This window comes from Lissotriton helveticus, chromosome 1_1 (assembly GCF_964261635.1).
Source record: "Lissotriton helveticus chromosome 1_1, aLisHel1.1, whole genome shotgun sequence".
In the NCBI taxonomy this organism is placed as follows: domain Eukaryota; kingdom Metazoa; phylum Chordata; class Amphibia; order Caudata; family Salamandridae; genus Lissotriton; species Lissotriton helveticus.
The window spans coordinates 361,467,503-361,495,312 of record NC_136057.1 but is presented as its reverse complement, the minus strand read 5'-3'; the positions used below and the strand labels follow the sequence as shown (position 1 = coordinate 361,495,312).

Below are 27,810 nucleotides of genomic sequence, written 5' to 3'. Positions count from 1 at the left end.
CTTCTGTTAGTCTAGTGGTCAGTCGTTTTGGATAATCCATCTAAAGAGGGATCACCTTTTCCCTCTGCATCATTTTTCCTCTCAGCAAATTTAATTTAAGAGGATGGTGATCACTCCCCTCTTCAGACCCCACTTTAAAGTCCCTTATTTTGTCAACGTTCCAAGCATGCATGTACATATAATCAATTGGGCATAATTGCTGACCAACCTTAAAGGTCTGTTGGGCAGGGCAATCCTCTTCCATCCTACCATTTAGACAGAATAGGGCTTCAGAACCCGGATATTTTCCCAAATCTATATCCCATTTAGACCATTTAGTTTTAGGAAAATTTGCTGCCTTTATATTTTATGATTTCAACATTTCATTAGACCATATATCCACTTTATTTGGGTTAATTTATGGTTCAGATCCCTCATCAGTATAAACATCTCTCTCTGGAAATTTTCACACAACGAATCAACATCATCCTTCCTATTTCCAACCTATACTCCTCAGACCGCCCCCCGTATATATACAATAACTATTATCAACTTTTCATTTACGGGGTATGGTTCCTGGAGCTCCACTTTGCACCCCACCAGCCTTGCATCTTACTGATAGTGTTGTCACCTTCCTAGACATTCTGGTGGATTTGTTGGGGTTTCATTGCACAGCCATATTTCTTGCTGACACACAATCTCATAAGTATCTATAAGCTTTTTAAAGGTTTCTGATTTTGATATTTTACTCTAGCCATTCATAACCCAAGTAAGAATCCCAAGGTTGTGCAATGGCCCCATGTTCTAATCTATTTCACATAGCCACCCCTCTTCTTGCTGGGCTGGTGCCACCCCTCTTCTTGCTGGGCTGGTCTAGTATGGTTCATGTATTTATCTGCACAATTTACATCACTCCAATCCTTTGCGGTCCTCATCCCAGGTACTGTAATTTCTATACCATTCTTTCCTTTTAGGCTTTGATCAATTAATCTTATTTGTCTTTACCCTAGGCCTGCATGGTGGCTCAGGAATACTAATCTGTGGTTACCCACTATAGATGGTTCTGAGTCTGGGACTAGCCTTATTCCTTCCTTCTGCAGCTCATTTTTTGCTTTTATTAATGTAGATTTTACTAAACCAGAATAGATCAGTACTTTGGTGACCTCATTCCCCTTTTTATTTTGCATAAACCCTATTTGTCAGAGGTCATTTGTTCCCATTTCTCTGAAGCTGGCACATTTAGAGAAGGTTAACAATAGCTGTGATTTAAGGGGTGTAGCTTCCTCAATCTTTTACCGCCTTCCCTATGATGTGCTGTTTCAAGATACAGCCCCAAACTTTTTCCCTCCTTGTTTCCCCATCTGGGGTTCTTTCCCAGTTCTTACTCATCACTTCCCTCCGCATGTTATTAGATTACCACTGATCGCTTCGCGTTTGTTCAGATTTTCCTTCCTTCTTAATCTACTTGAACCACCCCTCTGCTGTTTACAACTCCCATCCTTTTTTTATCTTAATTGTAATTATTTTCCTTTTTCTTCATCTTCGTCCCTGATCCTACTTTCGAGCTCTTTCTTCACCACCCTCCGTGCTCTAGGTATATATTGTCTATATCGGATTAATTATCTGGTTTTCTTTATGAGCATAGGACACCTAGAGATATACATGCTCTATCCCCATGCTAAATGTACAACTGACTTTCCAAACTCTCCCAACTCGCTGCTTCCATTTTTACTCCCTCCTACACTGACTATAGATGGCATATGCTCTCAAATTTGTTTATGTTCCCCCACAATGATCTGTAGCTGATCATTTTGAGATTTCAATATATCATTGTTCATCATAGGAACTTTTAGCAGTCCTTTCAGTTTTTTTTGTAAAATCACCATTACATCCAGCATGGTTAATGATGGGGATGCTGAAATTTCTAGGTTGGGGGTGGATTTATGTACTGAGCTTGAGGTTTCCTCATTTGCTGTTTTTGGGTATGGCTCCATGCTCTTAGTCTGCTCCCCCCTGTTCGATCTCATTACCCTCCAGCCCTGTGTTACAGTGTTCTATGATTGCAACCTTCTCACTCTGTTGATGTGAACTTCCACTGGCCGCAAGGTAAACAGGCGGGGGGATGAGGACAACCTTGGGATGAAAGAAAATACACTTTGGTTTTGTGTTTTATGATTACTTAGTATGGGTAAACTTAGGTCTAATGAGTTTGGGCTATCGGACCCAACATCGATTTGGGCACATGTTTGTTGGCCGTTGTTTCGGCAGTAGATCTTTTATTTTGAGATTTTTTGCCCACAAAGTCCTTGATGGATTAAGTAACCAACACTCCTCCCTTCTCATCTTGCTTGTGGCTTTCATGGAGTATCCTGCTGCTGGTCTGCATGTTAACCTTTGTACTTTTACTCTCAGAACTGCCTCACACTCATCTGGGGGATCATTCCTTGTTGTGCCGTCCACTACTGGGCCATGCCCCTTCTGAGTTTTGGTTCTGCCAGGTGCAATCTCCACTGCTGCACTACACTTTTCGCCTGCACTCATCCTGGAGCAGTTTTCAGTTCTAGCTTTGCTTTACTTTACTCTACAGTTCACCTAATTAAACACTTTCACTTTCCTCTGCTGTGCCTGTGTGTTATTTTTCTCTCCATCGCCACCACCTGATTTTTCAATTTCTCAAGTCTTCTCAATCTTCTTGACTACCAATTTTATCCAAAATGGTAGGAATAATCCAGTCCTTATAGGCTTTTCACTACTGCATGCCTGCCCAGCTCCACCTCACAGCTTCTCCCCCCCCCATACAGTGGAGCTGACAGTTACTGCACTGCTCTGCCTTCAAAATTGTCTCTCTCTGGGACTCTCCCAAGCTAAGGGCAAAGTGGCAGTATTTCTTTTTAAAAATTAACAATTAACAGGGCCTTCTTTTGGCGCCCTCCTATTGGAGCCTTCCTTGGCATTCCCCTGTGCCTTTAACAATTTCTCCAGTCTTCTCAACCGTGTTGACTACCAATTTTATCCAAAATGGTAGAAAAAATCCAGAACTTATAGGATTTTCACTGCTGCATGCCTGCCCCAGCTCCACCTCATAGTCCCCCCCCCCCCCCCCCCCTCGCTGGGGAACTGACACAGTTACCGCACTGCCCTGCCGTGAAAATGGTCTCTCTCTCGGTCACATTCCCAAACTAAGGGCAAAGTGGCAGTATTTTAAACAATTTTTTAACAATTAACAGGTCCTTTGTTTGGCGCTCTCCTCTTGCGCCTTCCTTGGCCTTTCGACAGTGATGTGGCGACGGGCAGGGACGAGATCAACAGGAAACACATGGACGTGTTCGTCGTTACGAGCTACGTTAGTCAACAGGTAGGAGGATGTTGCATTTTTCTAGTTTGGTGAGGACAAAAGTATTGCCCGGTTACTTACTGGTAAGGTTCATTACTCCGAGACTAGTCTCCCTGTCACAGTCCTGGCTCCCTTCATTCCTCCGTATGTTCGGCTTCATTGGCTCTGGATTACTGAATTTCCGGATGTGAGCTCAGACGTTATGTATCCCACAGGATGTGAGTGTGGCCTAGAGGGAAGGGATGGTTGCTGTATGTGTTGTTTGGTTTTGCTTGTTTAAGGCTACAGGGAGGAGCTGACGCTCTTTTATTTAAGGACTGTGATGGGGGGTCAGACAAGGACGTAATGGCGAAGATAATGAAGGAGAAAGACTGTGGCGGCTGTGAAAGTAAACAATGGTTTCTGGTGTCTTATGAGGGAAGAATGTTATACAAGACAAAACATAAGGCAGAAGAAGTGGGTAAAGGGTGCTGATGGATCTCAAAGTTTCACAACAGATGATGGCAGAGAAAGAAGATCAAAGAGTAAGCGGGTCACAGAGAAAGTAGGTCAAATATATAAAAATGTTCTTCATATTTACCACGTCAAAGCCTGCTAGGGTCTCTGGAAACTGGGCCTTTAAGAGGATGGCTGCTTCGATGGCTTCTTTAGCAAAGGTCACATCTTTGTTCCTTCAAAAAACAAAAGATGCGTAAAAAGTCATTGATGGTGCTATTCTGATAGAAATGAATTCGTAGCATCTTGATCACGAGCAGAGTGCATGCCTACTATCGAAAAAGAAATGTGAAAGAGCTGAATACTGCCTTCAGTCTCAAGGCTAAGCTGCTTACCTTTCCACCGGGGTTCTTTTAACAGAGTACAAGTTCAGCAAGGGTCAAGCGATGCCAACCATATATCTTGGCTCTGGGGTGGGATTGGAGGTCCCAAAGACCTTTCGCATCACTCCAACAATCTTCTCCCTGCCATTGGCCCACCCCAAAACCCTTATGACTGCCTGCAAAGATCACACCAAAAACCACACCAAAGACCACTGTATACTTCAAACTCATATTCACTTTTGTCAGAGGTCACAGCAATCTGAAATAATAGCTCTTTTGCTTTTCATGTTAAACAGTTCATCTTCACCGTTTCAATACCTTTGTTTCTGTAATTAAAGCATGCTTGCTTCCATTTTCATTATTGTTTTATAATTAGATCTCTTTTAGAAGCTCTCCATCTCATTATTTCACCTTCTGATCATCAGGGATACATCACAGTTGTAATCTCTTATAGTTAAAAAGAACCAAATGAAAAGCAATCAAGGACACACACACTTGTGTCCCTTCTTCCACCTCAATCTTCCCTACCCGCTAACATAGTCATACACCCTCCCTCATCTGTACCTCCCTCACATGTTTTCTCTCTCAGCATCCGTGCCTGACCACTCCTTGCACTATACCAGTCAAGGTTCTGCTACTATTAACGTCTTATCCTTTTGTCATGGCCACTAAGCAATCAAGGGGCTTTGCATTACCCAACTTCAACCAATAACTTGTTTGGATCTGTCCCTATAAGCCACTGCTTGGGGGAAATGTTAGTCAAAGTAAATCATTTTAATGGACGTTTATATTTTTTAAGAGGTGATTGGCAAACTATCCATGTTCAGGATTGCTACTGAGTGTTAACATGGGTCTATAGGCAATTGATGATGTATCATGCCTTGCGAAAGCGACTAGCAGCTTCAGCCACTATGGCACTGGAGAAGCGAGCAGTTCCCTTCTGATGCATTGGTGTGGTGTCACAAAAAGGCAATAATATGGTTAAGAGCAAGTAGAATACAAGCAAGGACAGCACTCCAGAGGTAAGTGGCACTGGGTCATGCCCAAGGGGGCTCTTCTGCTGGTGATGCATGAGTTTAGTAATCAGGGATACATAAGTAATGGGGTGTTCTTTCCTATATGTTTGCCCCTGATCTGTACAAATATGCAAATGCTTGGGGTGAGATTGACAGGGTGCTGGGATATGCAGCAGTGCTGAGCTCAGATACGTCCATGGGGTAAGAAAGTGCTCGCTACCATGGTGTATTCTTGAGGAATGGCTCCACTACCCATTTTATAGCTCTCACCAGCATAGTATGACTGGGTAGCAGCAGGACTGTAGTGTAGTTCCTATATTCCCAATAGGCTCTGCGCATTGGAATAATATATCCTATAGTTTAGACATAGGACTGAGGTCGACTAGGTCTCTATTGAATGTATTAAACTTAATAGTGAGTGTGCCAGCTAACTCAGAGGTCACTAGAAACTTTCTCGAATACACAAGAAGGGATTAGTTTCTGACAACCGCATAAACATGACAACTTTGTTTCCCAAGAATAAGAATTGTATCTCTAGAGTTGTGGAAACAATAGATAAATATTTCACTCAGTCAATCGGTCATGCTTCCTTTCAACAGAGGTGCAGAGAACTAGAGAGACAGGCGTTTTCAATAAAAAGTTTTTATGGAACAGTCTTCTTTCTCATGCAAGTAAAGTGAACTGCTACAATCGTAATGCAGGCTGCAAAGTACAATGTGTACAGCGAGAATAGTGTTATAAAATAATACTGTAAAAGCATTGTATGGTTTCTAAGCCATATAAAAATACATACATAAATACACAGGCTAAAATACTCAACTAGTGCTTCTAAAATACGCCTACCCCAATGTACCTAACCTAAGTCTAGTACACGGGAGAGAGTAAGTATTGTGTAGCATAGGTTTGGTTTTCTTTGCCAAGAATCTATCCAAGATTTCTCTTAGGTTCTAATCAGCTTCATACCTTTAGTTTAGAATGAAGCCACTCCAGGACAAGTTCTAGTGGTATGAGCCCACACGGGCCCTCTGTTCCTCTTCCGCCAACCTTGTTAGAATACCTAGGATAAAGAAAGCGACTTAGGGTGGAAGAGTGTTTAGCGTAGCAGCGGCCCATCTTTGGAACAGCCTTCCATTTGAAATCAGGAAAATTCACGAATTGCTGCTGTTCCGCAAGAAAATCAAGACCTGGCTCTTTCCGAGGGTATAATCCCCCAGGGGCAATAGTAATAGACTCCAGTTGATACACCCTCCTCTTGCTCTCATGGCTGATTGCTTTCCTTTGAACCTTTCTCTCAGCGCCAGGATGCCCGCAAGGTTACAGTGCGCTCTACAAATGACATAAATAAATAAATAAAATAAGGAGGTCTGGTATATCTGTCTCGGGACTCCATTTCCCAACACCCCGCAAGGGGAGCTTGGAAAAACTGGAGCTGGATTCTCAGCGAGAGAAGGACAGCTTCTCGATCAGTACGTCAGCTGGAGGGTCGGCTTCCTTTGGCACTTGCTGTAGCGAGCTGCGTCGGGCAAGTAGATAGTCAAGCTGCTCCAAACCACTGTGTCTTGCTAGAGCAAGTGAAGGCATATTTATACCTTGAAGGTGCCTAGTTTGACATAAAGTCTGGCATAATAACATCAGAAGGGAACCCCAAGGGAATATTAGTTCTTTGGAAAGTCCATGAGTTCTTGGACAAATCAATATTCAAGCAAGGGGAGGTCCCTGACTGCTTAAGCCGATTTTCCAAGAAATCGTTGTGACGTTTTGGTACGGGTGGAAGTAGCCATGCCTGTATTTGGACTGCATGGGCTATGTCTAAATAAGGTTATGATTTCTATGCCTATATTAGGGCAATGTGAATTGTACCTATATAAGGGCATGAATCGGGAAATTTCGCTCGGATCCTAAAACGCCATACAACACCCACTCCACTTTATTATGTTCGACATTACTAAATGTTAAGCACAGAAAACATATCTAAAGCATGATGTGTTACAATCCCACCCAAAATACAAAAAAAATTGAATTTGAAATGGTTGTACATGAAAATGGCATTTGTGCCGTACGCAAGTATGACATTGGAAATGCTATCCGAATGAATCACTAAAATACATTTATGAAATGGCTCTTAAATTCAGAAGAAAAAAGGTAGAGACCATTCCATGACATAATTTCTAATTCGTTTGGTTGTGCACAAGGTCAAATATTGTCTCTTGGAAGTATTCAAAGAAATCTTGTTTTCTAGGAATAGTTCTACTTTAAGCAGATTACTTTGTGCCAAAAAAAGTTAAATTTTTGAAAAAAGTCAAATTGTAGAAAAATAGAGTTTCAAAGTTAGAAGCTTGTTTTGGAAAGTGAAGGTCGAATACAGAGTGCCACAGAACACTGTGTGCTTACTTTAAAAGTAATCTTCATTGGTTGGAGAAAATATCAAATCTTATAAGCTGGTAAAGAATTTGTCTACTACAGTAGGTGAAAGTTGGACTACCTCGTCAAGCAGATCGATTGCACAAAAATGAGAAGCATCGCCGTCAACGTCAGCCGCATTAGCAATGTTCGAAGGAGATGGTACCTGTGTGCCTGTCGCTCCACGTATCTCACTGTCAGCAGTTTGCGTCTGTGAGATCTCAACGAATTGGGTCATCAGGATTGGTAGTTGGGGGGGCGTTGCTTGGATGCCGAGGCAGACAGCAGCGTGAGCGCCGAGCTCCGCTAAGGAACACCGCATTAATCCTGCAAAATTGACCCCTAGACCTCCCCACGCAGCAACTGGGGATGGGAAAGCGGAGGGAAGCTGGCCCGGAGTGTTTCCGCATCATAAGACGGCGTAACCCGGGATTGCGGAGTGGTGACCCGGGTCACGCTGATCGCTGTTGGTGTCCTCAAAATGGCGGCACCATTTTAATGGGAGGCTCCTAGGCCGCGCCACTGGAGACGCGAGCGGCTGTTTTGAGCTGGGCTGCGGGGCGACTCGCCTCGTGGAGCGGAACGATACAGGTGGCAGGCAGAGGAGGGCTGTTGCAGCGCAGGGGAAGATCCGCATTGGCTGGAGTTCTGGGGATCGCTGAGTTGGGGCCTGCTGCCTCGACCTGTGCCATGGAGCGGATCGACCCCGGGCATGAGACGGTATTGGTGGCGCAGCGAGATCAGCGGCTGTGGAGCAGACGGCGGACCGCGTCGGCTGGCGCTTCGGGCCGACCGTAGCTGCGATCGCACCACGAGGGCTAAAACTGCAGGTATGGAGGCCCTGGACCCGTCCCTGGGAACAGTCCAGCATATCGGAGACCATTGAGGCGGCGATTGAAGCCCGGGGGCAGACTGAGGAACGAGAGCTGGCTAACCCTGATCTGGTGAGTGGGGGGCAGCAGCTGCTGGGGCTGCAGGCCAAGGAGGCGGCTGGGCGGCCCTGGGGCGCAGCAAGCTGTGAACCGAAGGACAGCGACTGGTAGCTGGACCTCTTGCTGACCACTGCTGACCACTGCAGAGTGGCGAGAGCGACCTGGCTCAGAGACATTAGGGGCGAGCCCCGAGGAGGCGTAGATAAATTGGGCGGCCTGTGGTGTTGACGGCGAGGAGGCCCGTACCCGGGTGGATCTGGATACAAATCCATTATGCAGATCTACGCTTGGAGCACATTGTAGAAACGGGGAACTTCACTGGGAGCTGCAACAGCGTACTTAGACGGCTCTGCAGCGAACTGGCTTCTGGACCACTGTGACAATGGGGGTCTGGTGTAGAGCCATGGGTCACCGTGCTTTGAGCTGCTGAGAGAGGTGTGATCCTCATGCTCGGGAGGACATTGGATGAGCAGTCCTGCTGCTGTTGCTCTGCCGGGGCCTACGCAGATGGCGCAGTGAGGTAGAAGCGTTGGCTAGTGGCGTTGATAAGGGTGATATTGGCGAAGGACGGGATGAGCAGCTGAGGGACGCCTATTAGACTCTTCTTGCCTGGGAACTGGCCCTCATAACCGCCTGATACATATCGGGTAATCCAACATTGCTGGCCCTTCGGGTGGGCTCTAGCAATCAACGCTATGCGCAAGCCCCGAGGGAGGAAGGAGGAGGACCCCCAACCCCCTGATGCCGAGTCCCCACCCCAGGCTGAACAGGAAAAGCATGGATTGTCACAAGAACCGGGGCTGCAGCAACAACTTGATAGGATCCAGGCTGCCATTGCGGACTCTCGCACCGCCCTACAGCAGGACATTGCGCAGGTGGTGATGAGCTGGGCTCACTGCGAGCAGATCACTCGAAGTTATCGGACAGGGTGAAGTACGTGGAGGAAGCGATCCAGATGGTTGCACCTGCGCAGACCGCACTGGCTGCAACGATGACAAGCGCTTTGGACCGGATTGCAGCGCTGGAAAAGCGGGCTGAGGACGTGGAAGGGAGGAACAGGCAGAACAACATTCCAGTGGTGGGCTTACCAGAAAAGACAGAGGGATCAGATATGGTGAGCTACCTGGAAGACTGGCTAAGAACGGTGGTGGCCCCCGAGGGTTTATCGCCTTCTACACTCTGGAACGTGTGCACCGTGTCCCTGCAAGACCTCCGCAGCAGGGTCGCGCTCCCAGGCTGGTGGTGGCGCGTCTGTTGCATTTTAGGGACAGAGACTTGCTTCTTCAGAAGGCTCATACGGACGTCCCATTCCAGGTCGACAATAGTAGGGTCACTCTATTCCCAGATTATTCCTTCGAAACTCAGCGACGCCGCGTGCCCTTCCAGGCATTCAAGAAAGAACTGCAAGCAGAGGAGATCCAATACTCCCTGTTATTCCCGGCCAAACTGCGCATAGTGCTGGATGGGAAAACCTACTTTCAAGACACACCGGAGGAAGCGTGGGCATGGCTGGAATCCTACAGAGCTGGCAAGGATGGGCCAGAGCGGGAAGCGCGGGAACTGGCTGGGGACTCCCAACCCCGTAAGTCACAGCGAATAAGACGCCGATGGCGGGGATTGCGGAAACCATCGACCTCACAAACAGAGTTGGAGCGCAGAGGAGCACTAGAAGCGGTATCGGCGATATCCGGAGACTTGCTGATGACTTCGCCGAGAGGCTCGGACCTGGAGAATGACACGGGTCAATCGGAGGCGGACTCCTCGGCATCAGATAGTGTACATCTGCCGCTGGTTACACCGAGAACGGCGGATGGACTGCTAGATGAGTAGACTTTGTAACTTCAGTGGGAGTGAGAGGTCTGTTATGACTGGATGTGGAAAAGTGAATATTGTTGTGGGCTCCCTAAGAAGCTGTCTAGGTATGCAGGACAGTGGTACCCCGGGCTGGGCCTAAGTAGACGGGGAACGTGGAATTATGCATGGGGGAAATGGGATGGTTATGTCTTTGGGGGATTCCCGGGGCGGTTATTGGGTGCTGCTTTGATTACTCACAGGTTACTTGCTAGGCTCTATCCAACCCCCAACGGATGGTCCCCAGTTAGTCTGCCTTAGCACTGTTTGAGGCAATTGTTGGATTGGTTTGGATGGGAATCACTATGTTAGTGCCTGTTCTTGGGGTGAGGGTGATGCTGCGGGTGGGATGGGGTTGTTGGGGGAAGAGACTGGTTTGAATGGGGGAAGGCACCTGCCGGCGCGTCTAGGGGGGAACGGAGAGTTCCTGTGTTTTTTGCTTCTGTACTATGGGTCCATTACCTGATGTGAAATGTGTGACTTGGAATGTGCGGGGATTGCACTCCATGCAGCGCAGATATAAAGTCCATTCCTACTTGGTGCGAAGGGGCGCGCAGATAGCCTTCCTACAGGAAACACACTTGACTAGGGCAGACGGGTTGGCGCTGCAGCGCAGGTGGCGGGTGCAGCTTTATTACACCACTTATTCAGCTTTCGCGCAAGGGGTGCTGATTTGGGTTAGGGCTGGGGTCCCCTTTCAGATGACTGATCAACTAATAGACTCAGATGTGGCGGTTAGGGGGCGCCTTCATGGGCGGGAGGTAACCCTCTGCAGTATTTATGCCCCTAACGTAAAGCAGGCACCCTTATTTGAGCAGTTGTCTGAACCCCCGGCGGTTTACTTTACAAACCCGTTATTGATGGGTAGGGACTTTGATTCCATCGCGGATGTGGTCATGGACAGATCCCACCGCCGCTCCCTGGTGCCCCGATTCATAAGTTAGCAAAGATTAGAGCCCAATGGCAGGATCATTGGGGTTTTGTGGATGTTTGGCGAGCGCAACACCAGGTTGAACGGGATTACTCCTACTTCTCCGCGTTACACGATTTCCATGTGCGGCTCGACGCGGTTTTGTGTGGTCCTGGTCTAGACGCTATGGTAGCTAGTAGCGATTATTTATCGCGCACCATCTCGGACCACAATCCACTGCTGGTGAGTTTCTGCTGGGCCACGGAGCGCCCTGATGTCCCGACCTGGAGGTTGCGCCCGGAGTTGCTGGAAGATCCGGCTTTCCGCGCCGAGCTGGGAATGGGGATTGAGCAATACTTTGCTGAGAATGAAGGGACGGCTACGACAACTGCCTTGGAGTGGGACGCTTTTAAGGTGGTGACCCGTGGGTTTTGTACTACTAAATGGGTAGGAGTGCGGAAGCTATTATTGCAAGAAATTGAGGCTGCAGAGAAGGCCCTTAGGGAGGCCGAGCGTGTCCACTCCACTAACTCTGAGGCGCGAGACACGGTCCGGACCTTGAAGGAAGCGGTGGCAGGGGATGTGGAGCGCTTAAGGTGCTTTGACCACAGAGTTTATTTGGCCCGTGCGCATGCTGAAAGGGATAAGGTGGGCACCTTGCTCTCATGGTTGGCCAACCCCCTCCCTAGATGTGTTCCTGTTCTGGCGCTGACCTCCTCATCGGGGAGATAGAATATACGCAACATCAAATAAATGATCGGTTTCGTTCCTTCTATGCTGACTTGTATACGAGCCACTTGCAAACCGGGGAGATGGACATACAGGCGTTCTTGGAGGACTTGGAGCTGCCTACCGTGGAGGCGGAACAGGCAGATTCCCTCGGACAGGATATCTCGATTGCTGAAATTCGTTGCGCCATTAAACAGTTGGCACGCAACAAAACTCTGGGTAGTAATGGACTACCCATCTATTCGGCTTATATTGATGTCCTGGCTCCTAGATTGCTGTCGATGTACAGAGAGGCCAAGCAGCTGGGAGTACTGCCGACCTCGACTATGGAGGCCATCATTCCCCTCCTTAAATCGGGAAAGGACCCTACGGACGCGGCAGCGTATCGACCATTATCTATGCTCACCACTGATTATAAGATTCTGAGTCGGGTGCTGGCTACTCGACTCCTTCCCCCTTATGACGCGGTTGGTTCACTCTGATCAGGCTGGCTTCATCCCTACTCGCAACACTGCTGGCAGCATACGCAGGCTGATACGCATATTGAGTGGGGACTACGGCGAAGATGATCAAGCAATAGTCCTCGGTGGACATCGCAAAAGCATTTGACAGTTTGGAGTGGCCCTATTTGTTTTCAGTCATGAGAGCCTTCGGGCTTGGGGAGGGATATGTTCGCTGGACTGAAATTTTGTATTCCTCGGTGAGCGCTAGGGTGAGGGTTGGTAGGGTAATTTCCTCCTCGTACCCAGTAGGGCGTGGCACTAGGCAGGACTGCCCACTTTCCCCGTTGCTATTTGTCCTAGCCATAGAGCCTCTGGCGACACGAGCTAGAATGAGGACGGCGTTCCAGGGCCTGAGGCTTTGTGGCCGGATACATTATATCTCGCTGTACGTGGACGACCTTTTGCTATTCTTGAAAGATGCCGGAGGGGAGCTGGAGGGAGCGTGGGACCTGCTCTTCCGATTCGGAGATATCTCTGGTTTGCGAGTCAACTGGGCAAAGACTTGCGTATTTCCATTAACCAGAGCATGTGACCCGGCTGCACATCTGTCTGACGTAACGTGGGAGCCCAGGTGCCTCCCCTATTTGGGTACGCATGTATGTCATACCCAGGACGATCTGCTTGAGGGTAATATAGGCAGAGCAATAAGGGGACTTAAGGGCAGCATGCAATTCGGGGGAACTTTGCCATTGTTGGTGGCGGGTCGGGTGGCGCTGCTGAAAATGGTGGCGCTTCTTCGGCTGCTATATTTTTTCCGAACCTTACCTATACGAATACCCGTTGCATTATTTCGGCAACTTCGTTCTGCAGTGGGTGGCTTCATCTGGGGGACGGGTAGACGCCGACTGGCATTGGATACTCTGATGCACCCAAGAGCTGAGGGGGGCCTTGCTGTCCCCGACTTCGAACTATATTATGTGGCTGCACAGTTCCAGGGCCTTACCCAGGCAGTGGCACAGGAATTTTGAGGACCGGAGCGAGAATTCGAACCAGATGTGCCGCGGCATGTATTATCATTTGTGGTGCTACAACAAAAACTACTGGCTGATGGACTATCGGTTGAAGAGTGCGCTCTGAGACATTGTTGGAAACGATACCACAATAGAATTGGGGTGCAGCGACCTTATGCCCCAGAGATACCACTAGGAATGTGTACGGCTCTACCACATGGGGGGGATTGGTCTGCCCTTGCGGAGTGGGAGATGTTAGGGTTACAGATGGTAGGGGACTTGTTTGGAGATGGCGTACTATTGCCCTATTGCGCATTGCAGGAGAGCTTTGAGCTCCCGCAAGGCCATTTCTTAATACATGAGGCCCTCGTTGCTGCCATCCAAAAACACTGGGGCACTGGCCTTTCGGAGCCGCCGGTAAGTGAGGCATGCCAATATGTAGCGATGGCTGCGGGCACTTATAAGGTGGTCACTTGCTTATATAGGCGCATGCTTGGAGAGGGGCTGACACCATTGCAGAAGCTACAAGCGCAGTGGGCGGCGGATATAGATAAAGAGATACCCGACTCAGCCTGGTCGCACATCCTTAACAGGGCATGCAAGGGCACCAGATTCCAATTGATTCAATTTTTTATTTTGCACAGAGCATATCTTACACCGACAAATATCAACCAGTATTTCCATGTAGATACTGCACAATGCCCCCGATGCAGGCTGAGGAACGCGGACCTAGTACATATGCTGTGGGATTGCCCACAACTAGGCACATACTGGGAAGAGGTAATCACTTTACTCTGTAGTGTAACGGAGCGACAGCTTACTCCGGATAAGCGGACCTGTTTACTACATTGGTTTCCGCATACTAGCAAAACAAAATTGACAAGTAAGTTCTTGGACTTAGGATTGCTGCTTGCCAAGAGAGAAATTATGTCCCACTGGAAAGCTGCGGCGGGGCTCAGCTACCTCATATGGAAGGTTGCATTACTTATGTGGGCAAGCAGCGAGGGCACAGTTCGTCTGCAGCAGGCCATAGGTCCCACTGTGACAAGGCATTAGAGGCAGCGCGAGCATGGGAGGCCCTTGTTACCGAGCCGAAGGTGGCAGATGTGGAATCTGAGTCAGAGATGAGTGCTTTAACTGGAGATGAGGACTCGTAGAATAATTACCTAGATGGCAATGAAGAAGCGCGTGAGGTGTCTTCCTGCCCCCATAATAGTCATTATAATGAATAATGATGTAAAACTGGTGACAGGTATGGACCCCATAAATAAATAGACTTGCCATTCTATCACACTTAGCCTCATAGATGGTGCGCCGGCGGGAGGGAGGGCATAGGGAGGGGGAGTTGAGGGCAGGAATGTGAATGGATCTGATGCATGGGGCGTTATGACACAGATGTATGACTTTATGTTAATATCCTGTAACTGTTCTGGTCACTAATTCTAACAGGAGAATCCGGGACAATTGGGATAGTTACTATTAGTTATCTCTCCCGGGCAGTAGGAACAAGTGTCATATAATTCTTTAACAGTATTAGAGAACCATGTTTTATGTAGACATGAACCATTCTCATGTTTTTTGTTTGTGTTGGAAAACAATAAAAAGATTTAAAAAAAAAAAGAAATCAGGATTGGTAGCTGGGGACAACACAGTGCATGAGCCGTTACCGGTCCATGCAAAGTATCAACATCTGTTGGCAGGAATGATGGGAGTGTCAGACAGATGTCTGTCAAGTCAAGTCAGGAGATTTATATAGCGCGCTACATACCCATAGGGTGTCAAGGCGCTTGAGGAAGGGTGGAGAATTACTTGTCGAATATCCAAGTTTTAAGTTGCTTTCTGAATGCTAGGTGGTTCTGAGTAAGGCGAAGGTGAGTGGGAAGAGAGTTCCAAGTTTTAGCTGCCAGGTAGGAGAAGGATCTACCACCCATGGTGGTTTTGTTGATGCGAGGTACAGTGGCAAGGGCTTGGTTGGAGGATCGTAGCTGACGGGAGGGGGTGTAGAAGGACAGTCGTGTGTTGAGGCATTCGGGTCCGAGTTCGTAAAGTGCTTTGTGTGCGTGGGTTAGGAGGCGGAAAGTAATCCTCTTTTTTACGGGGAGCCAGTGGAGGTTTTTCAGGTGACCTGAGATGTGTTCTTTACGCGGGATGTCTAGTATGAGTCTGGCTGAAGCGTTCTGGATGCGTTAGAGTTTTTTCTGGAGTTTTGCGGTGGTACCGGCGTATAGGGTGTTTCCGTAGTCCAGGCGGCTCGTGACCAGTGCGTGGGTGACCGTTTTACGAGTTTCGGTGGGGATCCAGCGAAATGTTTTTTTGAGCATGCGAAGAATGTTGAAGCAAGATGATGAAACGGCGTTGACTTGTCTGTTCATCGAGAGTGAGGAGTCCAGGATGACGCCCAGGTTCCGTGCGTGGTCTGTCGGGGTGGGTGCTTTTCCAAGGGCCTCTGGCCACCAAGAGTCATCCCAGGCGGAGGGGGAGGTGCCTAAGATGAGGACTTCTGTTTTGTCTGAGTTCAGTTTCAGACGGCTGTGCTTCATCCACTCGGCTACTTCTTTCATTCCTTCATGTAAGTTGGTTTTGGCGGTGTTAGGGTCTTTGGTGAGTGAGAGGATCAGTTGAGTGTCGTCAGCGTAGGAGATGATGTTGAGGTTGTGTTGGCGAGCGATGGACGCAAGGGGGCTCATGTATACGTTGAAGAGAGTGGGGCTGAGAGAAGATCCTTGTGGCACGCCACAGATGACTCCAGTGGCCTCTGACTTGAATGGTGGGAGGCGGACTCTCTGGGTTCTTCCGGTGAGGAACGAGGTGATCCATTCCAGTGCTTTTCCTTGGATTCCGACGTTTCTGAGGCGTTGTAGAAGGGTGCTATGACAGACTGTGTCGAAGGCAGCGGAGAGGTCGAGGAGGATGAGGGCGGCTGTGTCTCCGTTGTCCAGTAGAGTTCGAATGTCGTCAGTTGCAGCGATGAGTGCGGTCTCAGTGCTGTGTTTGGCTCGGAATCCGGACTGTGAGGAGTCGAGGGATTTGTTGGTTTCGAGGAAGGCGGCGAGCTGGTTGTTGACAGCTTTCTCGATGACTTTGGCCGGGAATGGAAGAAGCGAGATGGGGCGGTAGTTTTTGAGTTCGGTGGGGTCAGCTGTGGGTTTTTTCAGAAGGGCGCTGAGTTCTGCATGTTTCCAGCTTTCCGGGAAGGTGGCGGAGTTGAGGGAGCAGTTGATGACATCTCGGAGGTGTGGTGCTATGATGGAGTCGGCTTTGTTGAAGATGTGGTGAGGGCATGGGTCAGTTGGGGATCCTGAGTGGATGGAGTTCATCAGGCGGATGGTGTCCTCAGTGGAGATTGTGTTCCAGTCTTTAAGGATGTTCAAGGGGGGTGAAGGTCCTGCAGCAGGTTGGGTGGTTTGGTCTCCGGGTCGGTTGTCGAAGCTGTTGTGGATGTCTGCGATTTTGTTGTGGAAGAAGGAAGCTAGGGAGTCGCAGAGTGCTTGGGAGGGGGTGATGTCGTTGGAGTTGGCTGATGGGTTGGTAAATTCTTTGACGATGTTGAATAATTCCTTGCTGTTGTGGGCGTTGTTGTCTAGTCGGTCTTTGAAAGCGGCTTTCTTGGCAGACCGGATTAGTTGGTGGTGTATGCGGGTGGCGTTTTTGAAGGCGTCCCTGGTGCTGGTGTTTGGGTCTTTTTTCCAGGTCTTCTCGAGGGAGCGACAGAGTTTCTTCGATTTCTTAAGATCATCGTTGAACCAGGAGGCGTTTTTGCTGCCTAGTTTGATTTGACGTTTTTTCAACGGTGCTAGGATGTCGGCGCTGTTGGATAGCCATTGGGTGAGGTTAATGGCTGCTTGGTCGGGGTTAGAGGAGTGGGCGGGGGGGTTTAGAAGAAGCGATGAGGAGATCTGGTCGATGGTGATTTTGTTCCAATTTCTTCGCAGGGTGGGTTGAGGATGGTTGTGGATTGTGGTCTTATTGTAGATAAAGTGAACGCAGCTGTGGTCCGTCCAATGAAGAGCTGTGGTGTAACTGAATGAGACATGTTTGCTGGAGGTGAAGATAGGGTTGAGTGTGTGACCTGCAATGTGGGTGGGGGTAGTGACAAGTTGTTTGAGTCCGAGGTCGGCGAGATTGTCCAAAAGGGTGGTGGCGCTGCTGTCATTGCTCTTTTCCAGGTGAAAATTGAGGTCTCCCAATAGAATGTAGTCCTCGGAGGGGAGGGCGTGTGGGGTGATAAAGTCAATGATGTCGTCACTGAATTGTGTACGAGGTCCTGGGGGCCGGTAGAGGAGGGTGCCTCTGAGTGTGGTCTTGGGGTCGGTGTGGATCTGGAAGTGGAGGTGTTCGGCGCTGGCAAGGTTGACGTCCGAGCTGGTTGAGATGCGGATGGAGTTCTTATGGACGATAGCGATGCCTCCTCCTGTTTGCTTGATGCGGTCCTTACGGATGATCTTGTATCCTTCCGGGATGGCAATGGTGATGTCTGGAGTTGATGAGGCATTCATCCATGTTTCTGTTAGGAAGGCGACATCCGGAGAGATGGTGTCTAGTAGATTCCAGAGGTCGATGGCGTGTCTGTGGACCGAGCGGGTGTTGAGCAGGATGCATTTTAGGTGGATGGTGTCAGGTCTCTGTTTGGTGTTGGTGGATGAGGAGTTGGTTTTGGTGCCGTCGAACTTGCAGGAGTTGCAAGAGAAGGGTCCATGGGTGTGTCCAGGAGCGGCTTGGGCGCAGTTGGGAGAGCGGCCGGGGTTAAGAGCTAGGAGGGTGGTGGCATCGTAAGTGATGCGAGTGTGCTGGGCATTGCGGGAACCAGGGGGTCTGGCGCTAGGCGCGGTCTCGGCGCGGACGGGCGTAGACGGGCTTACCTTTGGCGCACCTTTGGCGTGGCCGTAGCGCGTGGACGCTGCACGTGGGACCATCTGCCATAAATGGAGAGTGGAGGGGGCGGAGCGTGGGAGGGGCAGCAGGGAGGCGGTAGTGTGAATGAGGGGCGGGCCAGGGGATACCAACAACAAAATGGAGGGTCAAAGGGAAAGGCAGACAGGGGCAGCAATTACAAATGCGTCGAGTGAGCAGTACAATCAAAACAAATGCACAGACACAAGAAAAATTAGCACAACAGCCTGAGCGAGGTCGCGCTAATTATGCCAAAGACTAACAGCGGCGCTATGCGTGAAGAAGCGCTATAATGCTATGGAGCTCGGTAAACAAACAGTGCTGTAGTAATCACAAGAAACGATACCAGGGATGCGTTATCACGGAGCGTTTCAGCCAAATACTAACAGCGGCGCTATGCGTGAAAAAGCGCTATAATGCTATGGAGCTCGGTAAACAAACAGTGCTGTACTAATCACAAGAAACGATACCAGGGATGCGTTATCACGGAGCGTTTCAGCTGCAGATGAGGAGCGTGAGGGATGTCTAACATGCATTCTTCTCCACATAGCTGGCATCGTAGAACAGGTAAGATGCAATCTTGTCAGATTGCTCGGAATGATAGAAACCACGTGGTATTTAGATCTCTTAAACGAGCCAAGCACAGAATCTGTATCATGCGCTCACGAGACTTCATTGCCAGGAGAGTGTTATCTAAGGTAATCTGGGTGTCGCTGGTGACTTGACTTGCCATATCGGAGCAGAAGGAACAAAAATAGTATTCCTGCTACGAGTCCCAAAATGAGAGGCAGGCCGCCAAACACAGAGTGCACGAAGTTTGGAAATATGCAGAGGTCTGCTTCAAACGGTGCTAATAGTCCCAAAAAAACTGTCTTAAATACATGTACAATACTACTTGTATAGGGGAGTTTGTAGATAATAGGGCATGTATCTCTGCAGAAGACCTTGCAACTTGCAGTTCATACGTCTCTGGACGAGGTCAGTGGCACAGTTTTTTGTAAAAGAATGGCTTTCATTCTGCTTAAAGTATCAATTCGTATAGAAGAGATGTTCAGTGAAGGCCATAAAGGTGACTCCTCGTCTGTCTTAGTTTTAGGAAACAATACTTGCATACAAGTGACCTTGGCTGACACAGTTACAAGATAGGCTATTCCTGGCAACATGCCACAGCAGCTGTGATTATTCAACATAATATACCTTCCATTAGAAAGCTGCCTAAAAATTGGATCTATCACTGCAGCTGGAGAACCTTGCAGGTGGCAGGATAAGTTGGTCGAAGAACCATCGCAGGCCCCGTGTAAGTCAATACCCTGACATAAAAGTGTACCGCTTAGTGCGCTTTTGCAGTTTGTACCACTAAGAAATACTTCTTTTCCTCCCACTCCAACATCTGTGTGTATATGGTAAATCCCAGGTTGACTTTATGTATTCTTTACCAAACCTTTCATATATGCCAGCTGGTATTTGTTTCAAACAATACTGAAAATGGAAAATTGTGACAGGCAGAGTGATTGTCCCGTGTATTAGCCATTCTGTTGCAGGTTTTTCCGAAACAGTTAATGGTAATCTTTCCAGTTTCTCAATGCGCAGCACCGTATAGTCTGCTCCTCTTTGTGCCAAAGTGATTTGTTTATTTGTAAGGGTAAATACAGAAAACAATGATGTGGTGTTGATTAGACTCCATGGCACATAGCGAGAAAGAAGATTTTTCAACATCCAGCCTAAAAGCATTATAGAACGCAATTGTGACTGTCCATGCTGTAACATGAGCAAGTCCTGTTCCGTTATGTCTATGGCAGAGGATAGTATGCTATCCAAAGAATACATTCTGGATGACAGAGTCGTTAACCCATTGTCAACTACAGAGAGCGATTTCTCTAAATTAATATGATCAATTTCTTGTATTCGTTCTGCAGTCTCTGCTTGTGTCGCTTTCCAAGCTTCATTATAAATGGCATATATACCAGCGCATATAAAACGTTTATGACGCGGTTTTGCAGGTCCTTGTAAGAAGTCCCTTAAATTAACGCCAATCTTTAAGTAAAGATAAGTGTTGTTTTATCCTGTTAATGTGTACTTTTGTAGCCACTCAAGGCACAGTTTTCCTACACTGTATGTTGTTACTATCCCTGGTTGTTGTCTCTGAGCATATCTTGGATCTGGCCTAATGAATGTAAACCCTTGTGTTTTATTCAAGAATCTATCTTGACAGGTGTTTGTGTCTGTGGGCCAGATTAACCATTTTTTCCAACCAGGATCTGTTCTGTTTTTAAGTAAAATTGTTTTAACGTCAACCACCCCCTCTGTAGTTTTTTTTCTATCAGGTGTAGGTGTAGGTATGGACGGTATGTTTAATTTTTTTATCTTAGCTAGGCCAAGACAGGATGTCTATTGGACAGTGTCGTTCAAAAACATTATTTGTTCAGGGATGATGCAGGCTCGAAATAAAGCTTCTAATCCCTGCATCTGCCAGTCTTTTGTGCCTGAGACAGTTTTTGTCTCAATGTTGTCTTTCCAAAAGTCAAAACCTAATGTGGACAGCTGAGCATAAAAGGCCGCAGAATAAATTTGCTTCGTATTTGTCAACATACTTTTCATTCCTGTCTTATTAACATTTTTAAAGTAAAATGTTTCTGGATTTGAGATATTAAAACGTGAGAAGTATGGACATTTTTCATTAATTCTTTTTGAACTACCCTTTGGTGGCGTTGGGCAATGTTCCCATTGATTAGAAGTATAAACATTTCTAGGATTTGCAGATTTGTGCAAAAAATGATGACAATAGTGATTATAACAGTACATTTGTTCATAATCTGATGCACCTTCTAAGTATTCATGCTTTGTAAATTTTGCAGACATCTCTAAGTCTGACATCATATTACTAACTGTCTCAAAGTCCCAATCATCAGAAAAAGTACTGGATGAAACAAAGTCACTCAAGGAAACCTTCAATTGGTGTGGAATCTTCAATAGCTCTGCAGGACCAAATATGTCATAATCAGTTCAGTCCCAAGCTATGAGATGATTTGTGTAGCGTGATGAGTAAGTTGATGTCCTTACTTGCTGTGTCCTTTTTACTATATCTTCCATTTATCAGCATTCCCAAACTTAATACAAGAATTAGCCATAGTAGGAGAAAAAGTACACCCAACGCAATCCATATTTCAATCCATGGTGAAACTAGACAAGTCTGTTCCTGGTGATGAAAAAGTTCTGTTGTTTGTTCCGTGAAAGTTCTTTTTGTTGGCGTTGTTTCAGGTTCACTGGGAACCTCGGAAAATGTATCAAAGCTAATGAAATAGCCAGAGGCAGTTCTGTCAATTGTAGGTATCGCATCAGGATTACTTGAGCTACTGGATCCCTTGTCATATTAGTATAGTCAGATGCTATGTCATTGAAGACAGGTGTTTCTTGACGAACTGGTATTTGGGTCTCAAGAGGCACAAGTTCCATGGCTTTATTGCTTAGTCCTTCTTTTCGCACTGCAGATTCCTCAAAGGTGATGAGTCTCTCAGTTTGAACCTCTTGGACAGTAGCCAGATTTGGTTGTCTGCTACATCTATGGAGTCCACTTGGCCTACTACTTATGATTGGCCACATGATGTGGTTTTACCAGGTCAATAGATATGAACCTGTTCTCCTTTCTTCCTGCACGGGGCGGCAATAACACTGTTCTTGATCCGTGGATTGCTAGCACTGGTACTGGTTGTCTGTAAGAAGGCCCAAATTCCTTCTTGTCCGCAATCTTTTCTCTGACTAGATCCCCAATCTTTGGAATCCAGGCAGGCCTTGCTGGGACGGGTGGTTCCCCTTCAGTGGTCATTGGCTTCAGCAATGTGTTGATTTGACTTCTCCTTGTTTCATTAAAGTCCTACAAAACAGCCAAAATGTGTTTGATATCAAAAGGTTTTTGTTCTACATTTTCTGGCATAGGTGTATTTTAAATTAAGTGGAATGTGATTGGAGAAGGCTGGCATAATGATGTCTTCGCCATGTGAGCACTCCCTGACAACTTTTTGTGGCCAGTCTTTTTCAGCTAGAAGAATGTCATAACCCTTAGAGAGCTTCTCCCAAAAGAGTGCTCTTATTTTTCTAGTTATATCCCCCTCCATCCGGAGTGTTACTTCATATACACTAACCCTGGTATCGGTAGTTTCAACTTGGATGTACAAATTCAAGTCCACTGTCTCCAGATGATCCTTCAAGATCTTGCGAGCTATGGTTACTTCTGCTGCGTGGTCCAGCATTGTCTGGCCCACTCCCTGTTCTTGCGTTGTGTCCTCAAGATCCTCGGCATGTCTGATTTTTAGACCTGATATCTTCTTTTTGGTGAATTGGGTTTTCTTATTTTTTGGAACGTGTTGCTCGTCTTTGGACTTCACGCGTTCTTCCTTGTGTTCTGACCGTCCTCTTCTTTCCGATTTCTGTGAGGAAGTCTAAAAGGTACGAGAGGAACGTGTATCAATATCTTGATATCTATCAGGTTTTCTCAAATTATCCCTGTTCCTGAGGTTATACCTCTTTTCAGAGGGCTCCTTTTGAGGAAACCTTCCTCGGGATTGAGAACGCTTCTCTTTAGAAGTTTGTTTAGTGTTCTCCCACTTCTTTTTAAGAACAGTGAGAGTGTTTTTAATAAAGACCTTTTCAGGACTTTCCGTTAGTTGGGGCTTAACTGGTTTCACACCCAAACTATCTCTACCTAGTTCTTCATAGGATTTTTTAATTATTCTGGCCAGTTCATATGGTTGCTCGGTTACATCAAATTCTCTTGGTTTTTGGCGGATCGCCACAGATGCTGCTTCACCTTTAATATTAGCTAATATTATAGTTGAGATCTGTTTGAAATCTTTCAGTAGTTTCATACCCAGATTTAAAGCAGGCTCTGCCCCGTATTCATTTTGAATCTGTTTCAGGACGTCTGGTATTACCGCCATAGACACAACACCATGTGTTTTTGTGTAGATTGCAGTAAAGACTGTACCCAAAGTGTCGCAGTCCTCCAGGTATGGTGTGATCCCCATTGGTAAACAGATTGTTAAAATCCTGTGTTTCTCATGAGGGGTAGTATCAGGAAATACTGCCTCGATTTGAGTCATTTTTTGAGCTATCCAGAATGGAATTTGTTCCCGTTTTGCGGGCAGGTTACCAATGACTGATTGTATAGTCTGTGGAGTAATTTTATTTATGTTCCCCTGGTAAGGGGTGTGTTGTGGAATCCTTATAGGAGGTTGGACTGTTAGAGTCTGCATGACATATTGAACCAATTGTCTATGTATTTTTATTAGTTGTTTTAGTTGAACTAATAGTTCTTCACCTGACATTTCTTCAATGTCAGGATGTTGTGTATAGCTGGCTAGTACCGGCCATGTTGCTCCTGGTCTACCTAGTGGACCGAGCCTGGTAATGTGATTTTGATGTTGTAGTGTTATGTATCATTTTAGGACCCTATTGTAGGTTTCCCGATTCATGCCCTTATGTAGGTATAAATCACCATATCCTTATATAGGCATAGAAATCATAACCATATTTAGGCATAGCTCATGCAGTCCAAATACGGCAGGGCTACTTCCACTAGTTCTGAAAATCCACAACGATTTATTGGAAAACTCAGCTTCAGCAGCCGGGGACTTCCCCTTGCTTGAATACTGAGTTGTCAAGTACTCATGGAGTTTACAAAGAACTGAGACTCTTCGATGAAGTTATTATGTCCAACTGTACGTCAAAGTTGGCACCTTCAAGGTATAAATATGCCCACACTCGCCCAAGGAAACACCCAGTGAGTTGGAGCAGTTCGACTTTCTACTTGCCCGACGCGCCCTGCTACAGCAAGTGCCGAAGGAAGCCGACCCTCCAGCAGACGCACTGAGAGAGACTCTGTCTTTTCTCCTGCCGAGAAATCCAGCTCCAGTGTTTCCAAGCTACCCTTGCGGGTTGTTGGGAAATCGAGTCCCGAGACTGACCTTCTCCATTCTAAACTATGGTACGGGGCTGATTAGACCCATAGAGAATTCTTGGGCAGATTCTTGGCAAAAGAATACTACATTTATGCTACACCTCACTTACTTCTTCCCTCATACTAAGCTTAGGTTAGGTTCACCAAGGTAGGCGTATTTTAGAAGCACCAGTTGAGTACTTTTAGTCTCTGTTATTTATGTATGTATTTATATATGGTTAGGAACCATACAATGCTCTTACAGTATTATGTTATTCTACTATTAATACTGTACGTATTATATTTTACAAACAGTTTTACGATTGTAGCAGTTCATGTCTTATGCTTAAGAAAGAAGACTGTTCAATAAAACCTATTATTGAAAGCGCCCGTCTTTCTACTTTCTCTGTACCTCTGGTGAAACGAAGCATGCATGATTCACTGAGTGAAATATCTATCTATTGTTTCCACGACTCTGAAGATACGCTTTATCTTGGGGAAACAAAGTTGTCATGTTTATGCGGTTGTCAGAGACTAATCCCTTCTTGTGATTTCGAGAAAGTTTCTAGTGAGCTCTGAGTAAGCTGGCATACACAATTAAGTCTAGTATATTCGATAGAGACCTAGTCGACCTCAGTCCTATGTCTAATCTATAGGATATATTATTCCAATGCGCAGAGCCTATTGGGAATATAGGAACTACACTACATGGCGCCCAACGTTTGGTAAGGCACTAATTTAACGCTAGATACTAGAGTAACTCAGTCGTGCTTTTCACAGAGACCCCTTTATCCCGTAAAAACTCTAATAGACGTCTGGAGTGGGTTAAAGGATAAAATATCCGCCTTAAACTGAGTATGAGGAAAAATCCTACGTATTAGTTTTTGGTTTTGTTCAACGTTGAAGGATACAGTGTTCCGAAATATTGTGCACCTTCTCTTTATTTCCTTGAAACTTTCTCTTTAAAACTTGCAACAAAATGTAAGATAGCGACTAAGAGAGCGGTGGACCTGCAGGCTCTATTATCCGACCGGATTTAGACGAGACAGGCCTCCAACAAAATGACCCGTATGCATTAATCATCCCAGAAAACATGAGGAAAACCATAGCTATAATGCTTATAGAAAATGGCCTATCACCGAGAGGTGGTACGGTTATATTTGTCATAGAGGCATATGAGTATCGGCAGACAGAGGTATTCTATTCTTGGATTGTCTTTCCACAGGCAAATCCAACAACACATGTGTTCCACTTCTACAAGATGGAGGAACATCCAGAGGACTACGTTCCTTTCGAGGACGTTGAAATTCCACTAACTTCCCAATAGCATCAGCTCTGGTTTAAAGGCGCCCTACAACATCAAAACCACATTACCGGGCTCGATCCACTAGGTAGACCAGGAGCTACATGGCCGGTACTAGCCAGCTATACACCACATACTAACATTGAAAGAATGTCAGATGTAGAATTGTTAGCTCAGCTAAAACAATAATTAAAATACATAGACAATTGGTACAATATGTCATGCAGACTTTAACAGTCCAACTTGCTATAAGAAATCCACAGCCCACCCCTCACCAGGGGAAGACAAACAAAATCACACCACGGACTATACAGTCAGTAATCGGTAAGTTGCCCGCAAAAAGGGAACAAATTCCATTCTGGTTATCCCAGAAAATGACTCAAATATGTGGACAAACTTAAGACAGACTTAAGACAGACTTAAGACAAAATCCTAACTTCTGTGAATACCAAAAGTAGTAAGTTCATTCTGTGAATGCCAAAAGTAGTAAGTGCATTCTGTGAATACCAAAATAGTAGTAAGTTTAGGATTGAGTCTTAAGTTTATTCTGTGAATCGGGCCCATCAACTTGCTCCTGAAGCCACACAAATCATCTCATCATGAACAACCAGACCTGTCATCAGTAAACATCACAGCGGTCCCACTACCTGGTGGAATAGCATGGGATACAACTGATTATGGCATTTATGGCCCTGTTGAGCTGCTAAAGATTCCTCATCAATTTAAGGTTTCCTTGAGTGATTTCGTCTCACCTAGCACATTTTCTGATGATTGGGACTTTGAGACTGTTAATAACATGATGGCAGACTTAGAAATGTCAGCAAGATTTACAAAACATGAATTCTTAGAAGGTTCATCAAATTATGAAGAAATGTATTGTTTTAATCATTTCGGCCATCATTACTTGCATAAATCTGCAAACGCTAGAAATGTTTTAACTCATAATCAATGGGAACATTGCCCAACACCTCCAAAAGGTAGTACTAAAACGTTTCTTAGAAAATTTCCATATTTCGCAGGTTTTAATGTTACAAACCCAGAACGTTTTTACCTTAAAAATGTGAATAAGACGGGCATGAAAAGTATGTTGACAAATACTAAACAAATTTATTCTGCTGTCTTTTATGCTCAATTGTCCACCTTAGGCTTTAACTTTTGGAAAGACAACATTGAGACAAAAATTGTTTGGGGCACAAAAGACTGGCAGGTACCAGGTTTAGAAGCATTGTTCAGAGCCTGCATCATCCCAGAACAAATGATGTTCCTAAATGACACTGTTCAACAGACATCTTGTCTTGGCATTGCTAAGATAAAAGATTTAAACAAACCGTCCATACCTAGGCCCACATCAGATGAGGAGGTAGACGTAAATAATATTTTAGAACAGAACAGAACAAATCCTGAATGGAAAAAATGGTTAATCTGGCCCAAAGACACGAATAACTGTCAAGATAGATTCCTGAACAAGACACAAGGGTTCACAGTAACTCAGCCAGATCCAAGATATCTTCAAAGACAACATCCAGGGATAATAACAACTTACAGTGTAGGAAAACGGTGCCTTGAATGGCTACAAAAATCCACACTTCCAGAAATAAAACAACTCTTATCTTTGCTTAAAGATGGCCTGATTTACGAGAATTCTTAATGGGACCTCGTAATCCACGTCATAAACGTTTCATATTCGCCGGTATATACGCTGCCTACAATGAAGCTTGGAAAGTCACGCAAATGGAAACAGCTGAAAGAATACGACAAATTGATCGTATTAATTTAGAGAACTCACTCACTGTAGTTGACAATGGGTTAACAACTCTGTCGACCAGAATTTACTCTTTGGACAGCATTGTATCATCTGCCATAGACATAATGGAACAGGACTTGCTAATGCTACAACACGGCCAGTCTCAAATACGTTCTATAATGCTATTAGGCTGGACATTGCAAAACCTTAGTTCTGGCTATGTGCCTTGGCGTTTAATCAACACTACGTCATTGTTTACTGTATTTAACCTTACAGATAAACAAATCTCGTTGGCACAGAGGGGAGCAGACTATACGGTGCTGAGCATTGAAAAACTGGAGATATTACCATTGACCGTTTCTGAGAAACTATCAGTTGAATGGATAACACATGGCAACATCACGATACCAGTGACGACTTTCCAGTTTCAGTATTGCTTAAAACACATACCAGCAGGCCTGTGTGAAAGGTTGGGTAAAGAATACATTAAGTCGACCTGGGATTTACCATACACACACA

General features: G+C 46.1%; 1 protein-coding gene across 3 annotated transcripts in view; it reads right to left on the bottom strand.

The window, feature by feature from the left end:
* LOC144808610 (adenosine deaminase 2-like) overlaps window positions 1-27,810 on the bottom strand; it is a 773,449-nt gene that overhangs the window by 170,626 nt on the left and 575,013 nt on the right. For all 3 annotated transcript variants that reach the window (XM_078673649.1, XM_078673650.1, XM_078673648.1), the window contains one exon: window positions 3,894-3,984. In XM_078673649.1, the coding sequence (XP_078529775.1) occupies window positions 3,894-3,984 (91 nt within the window). The remainder of the gene's footprint in view (window positions 1-3,893; window positions 3,985-27,810) is intronic.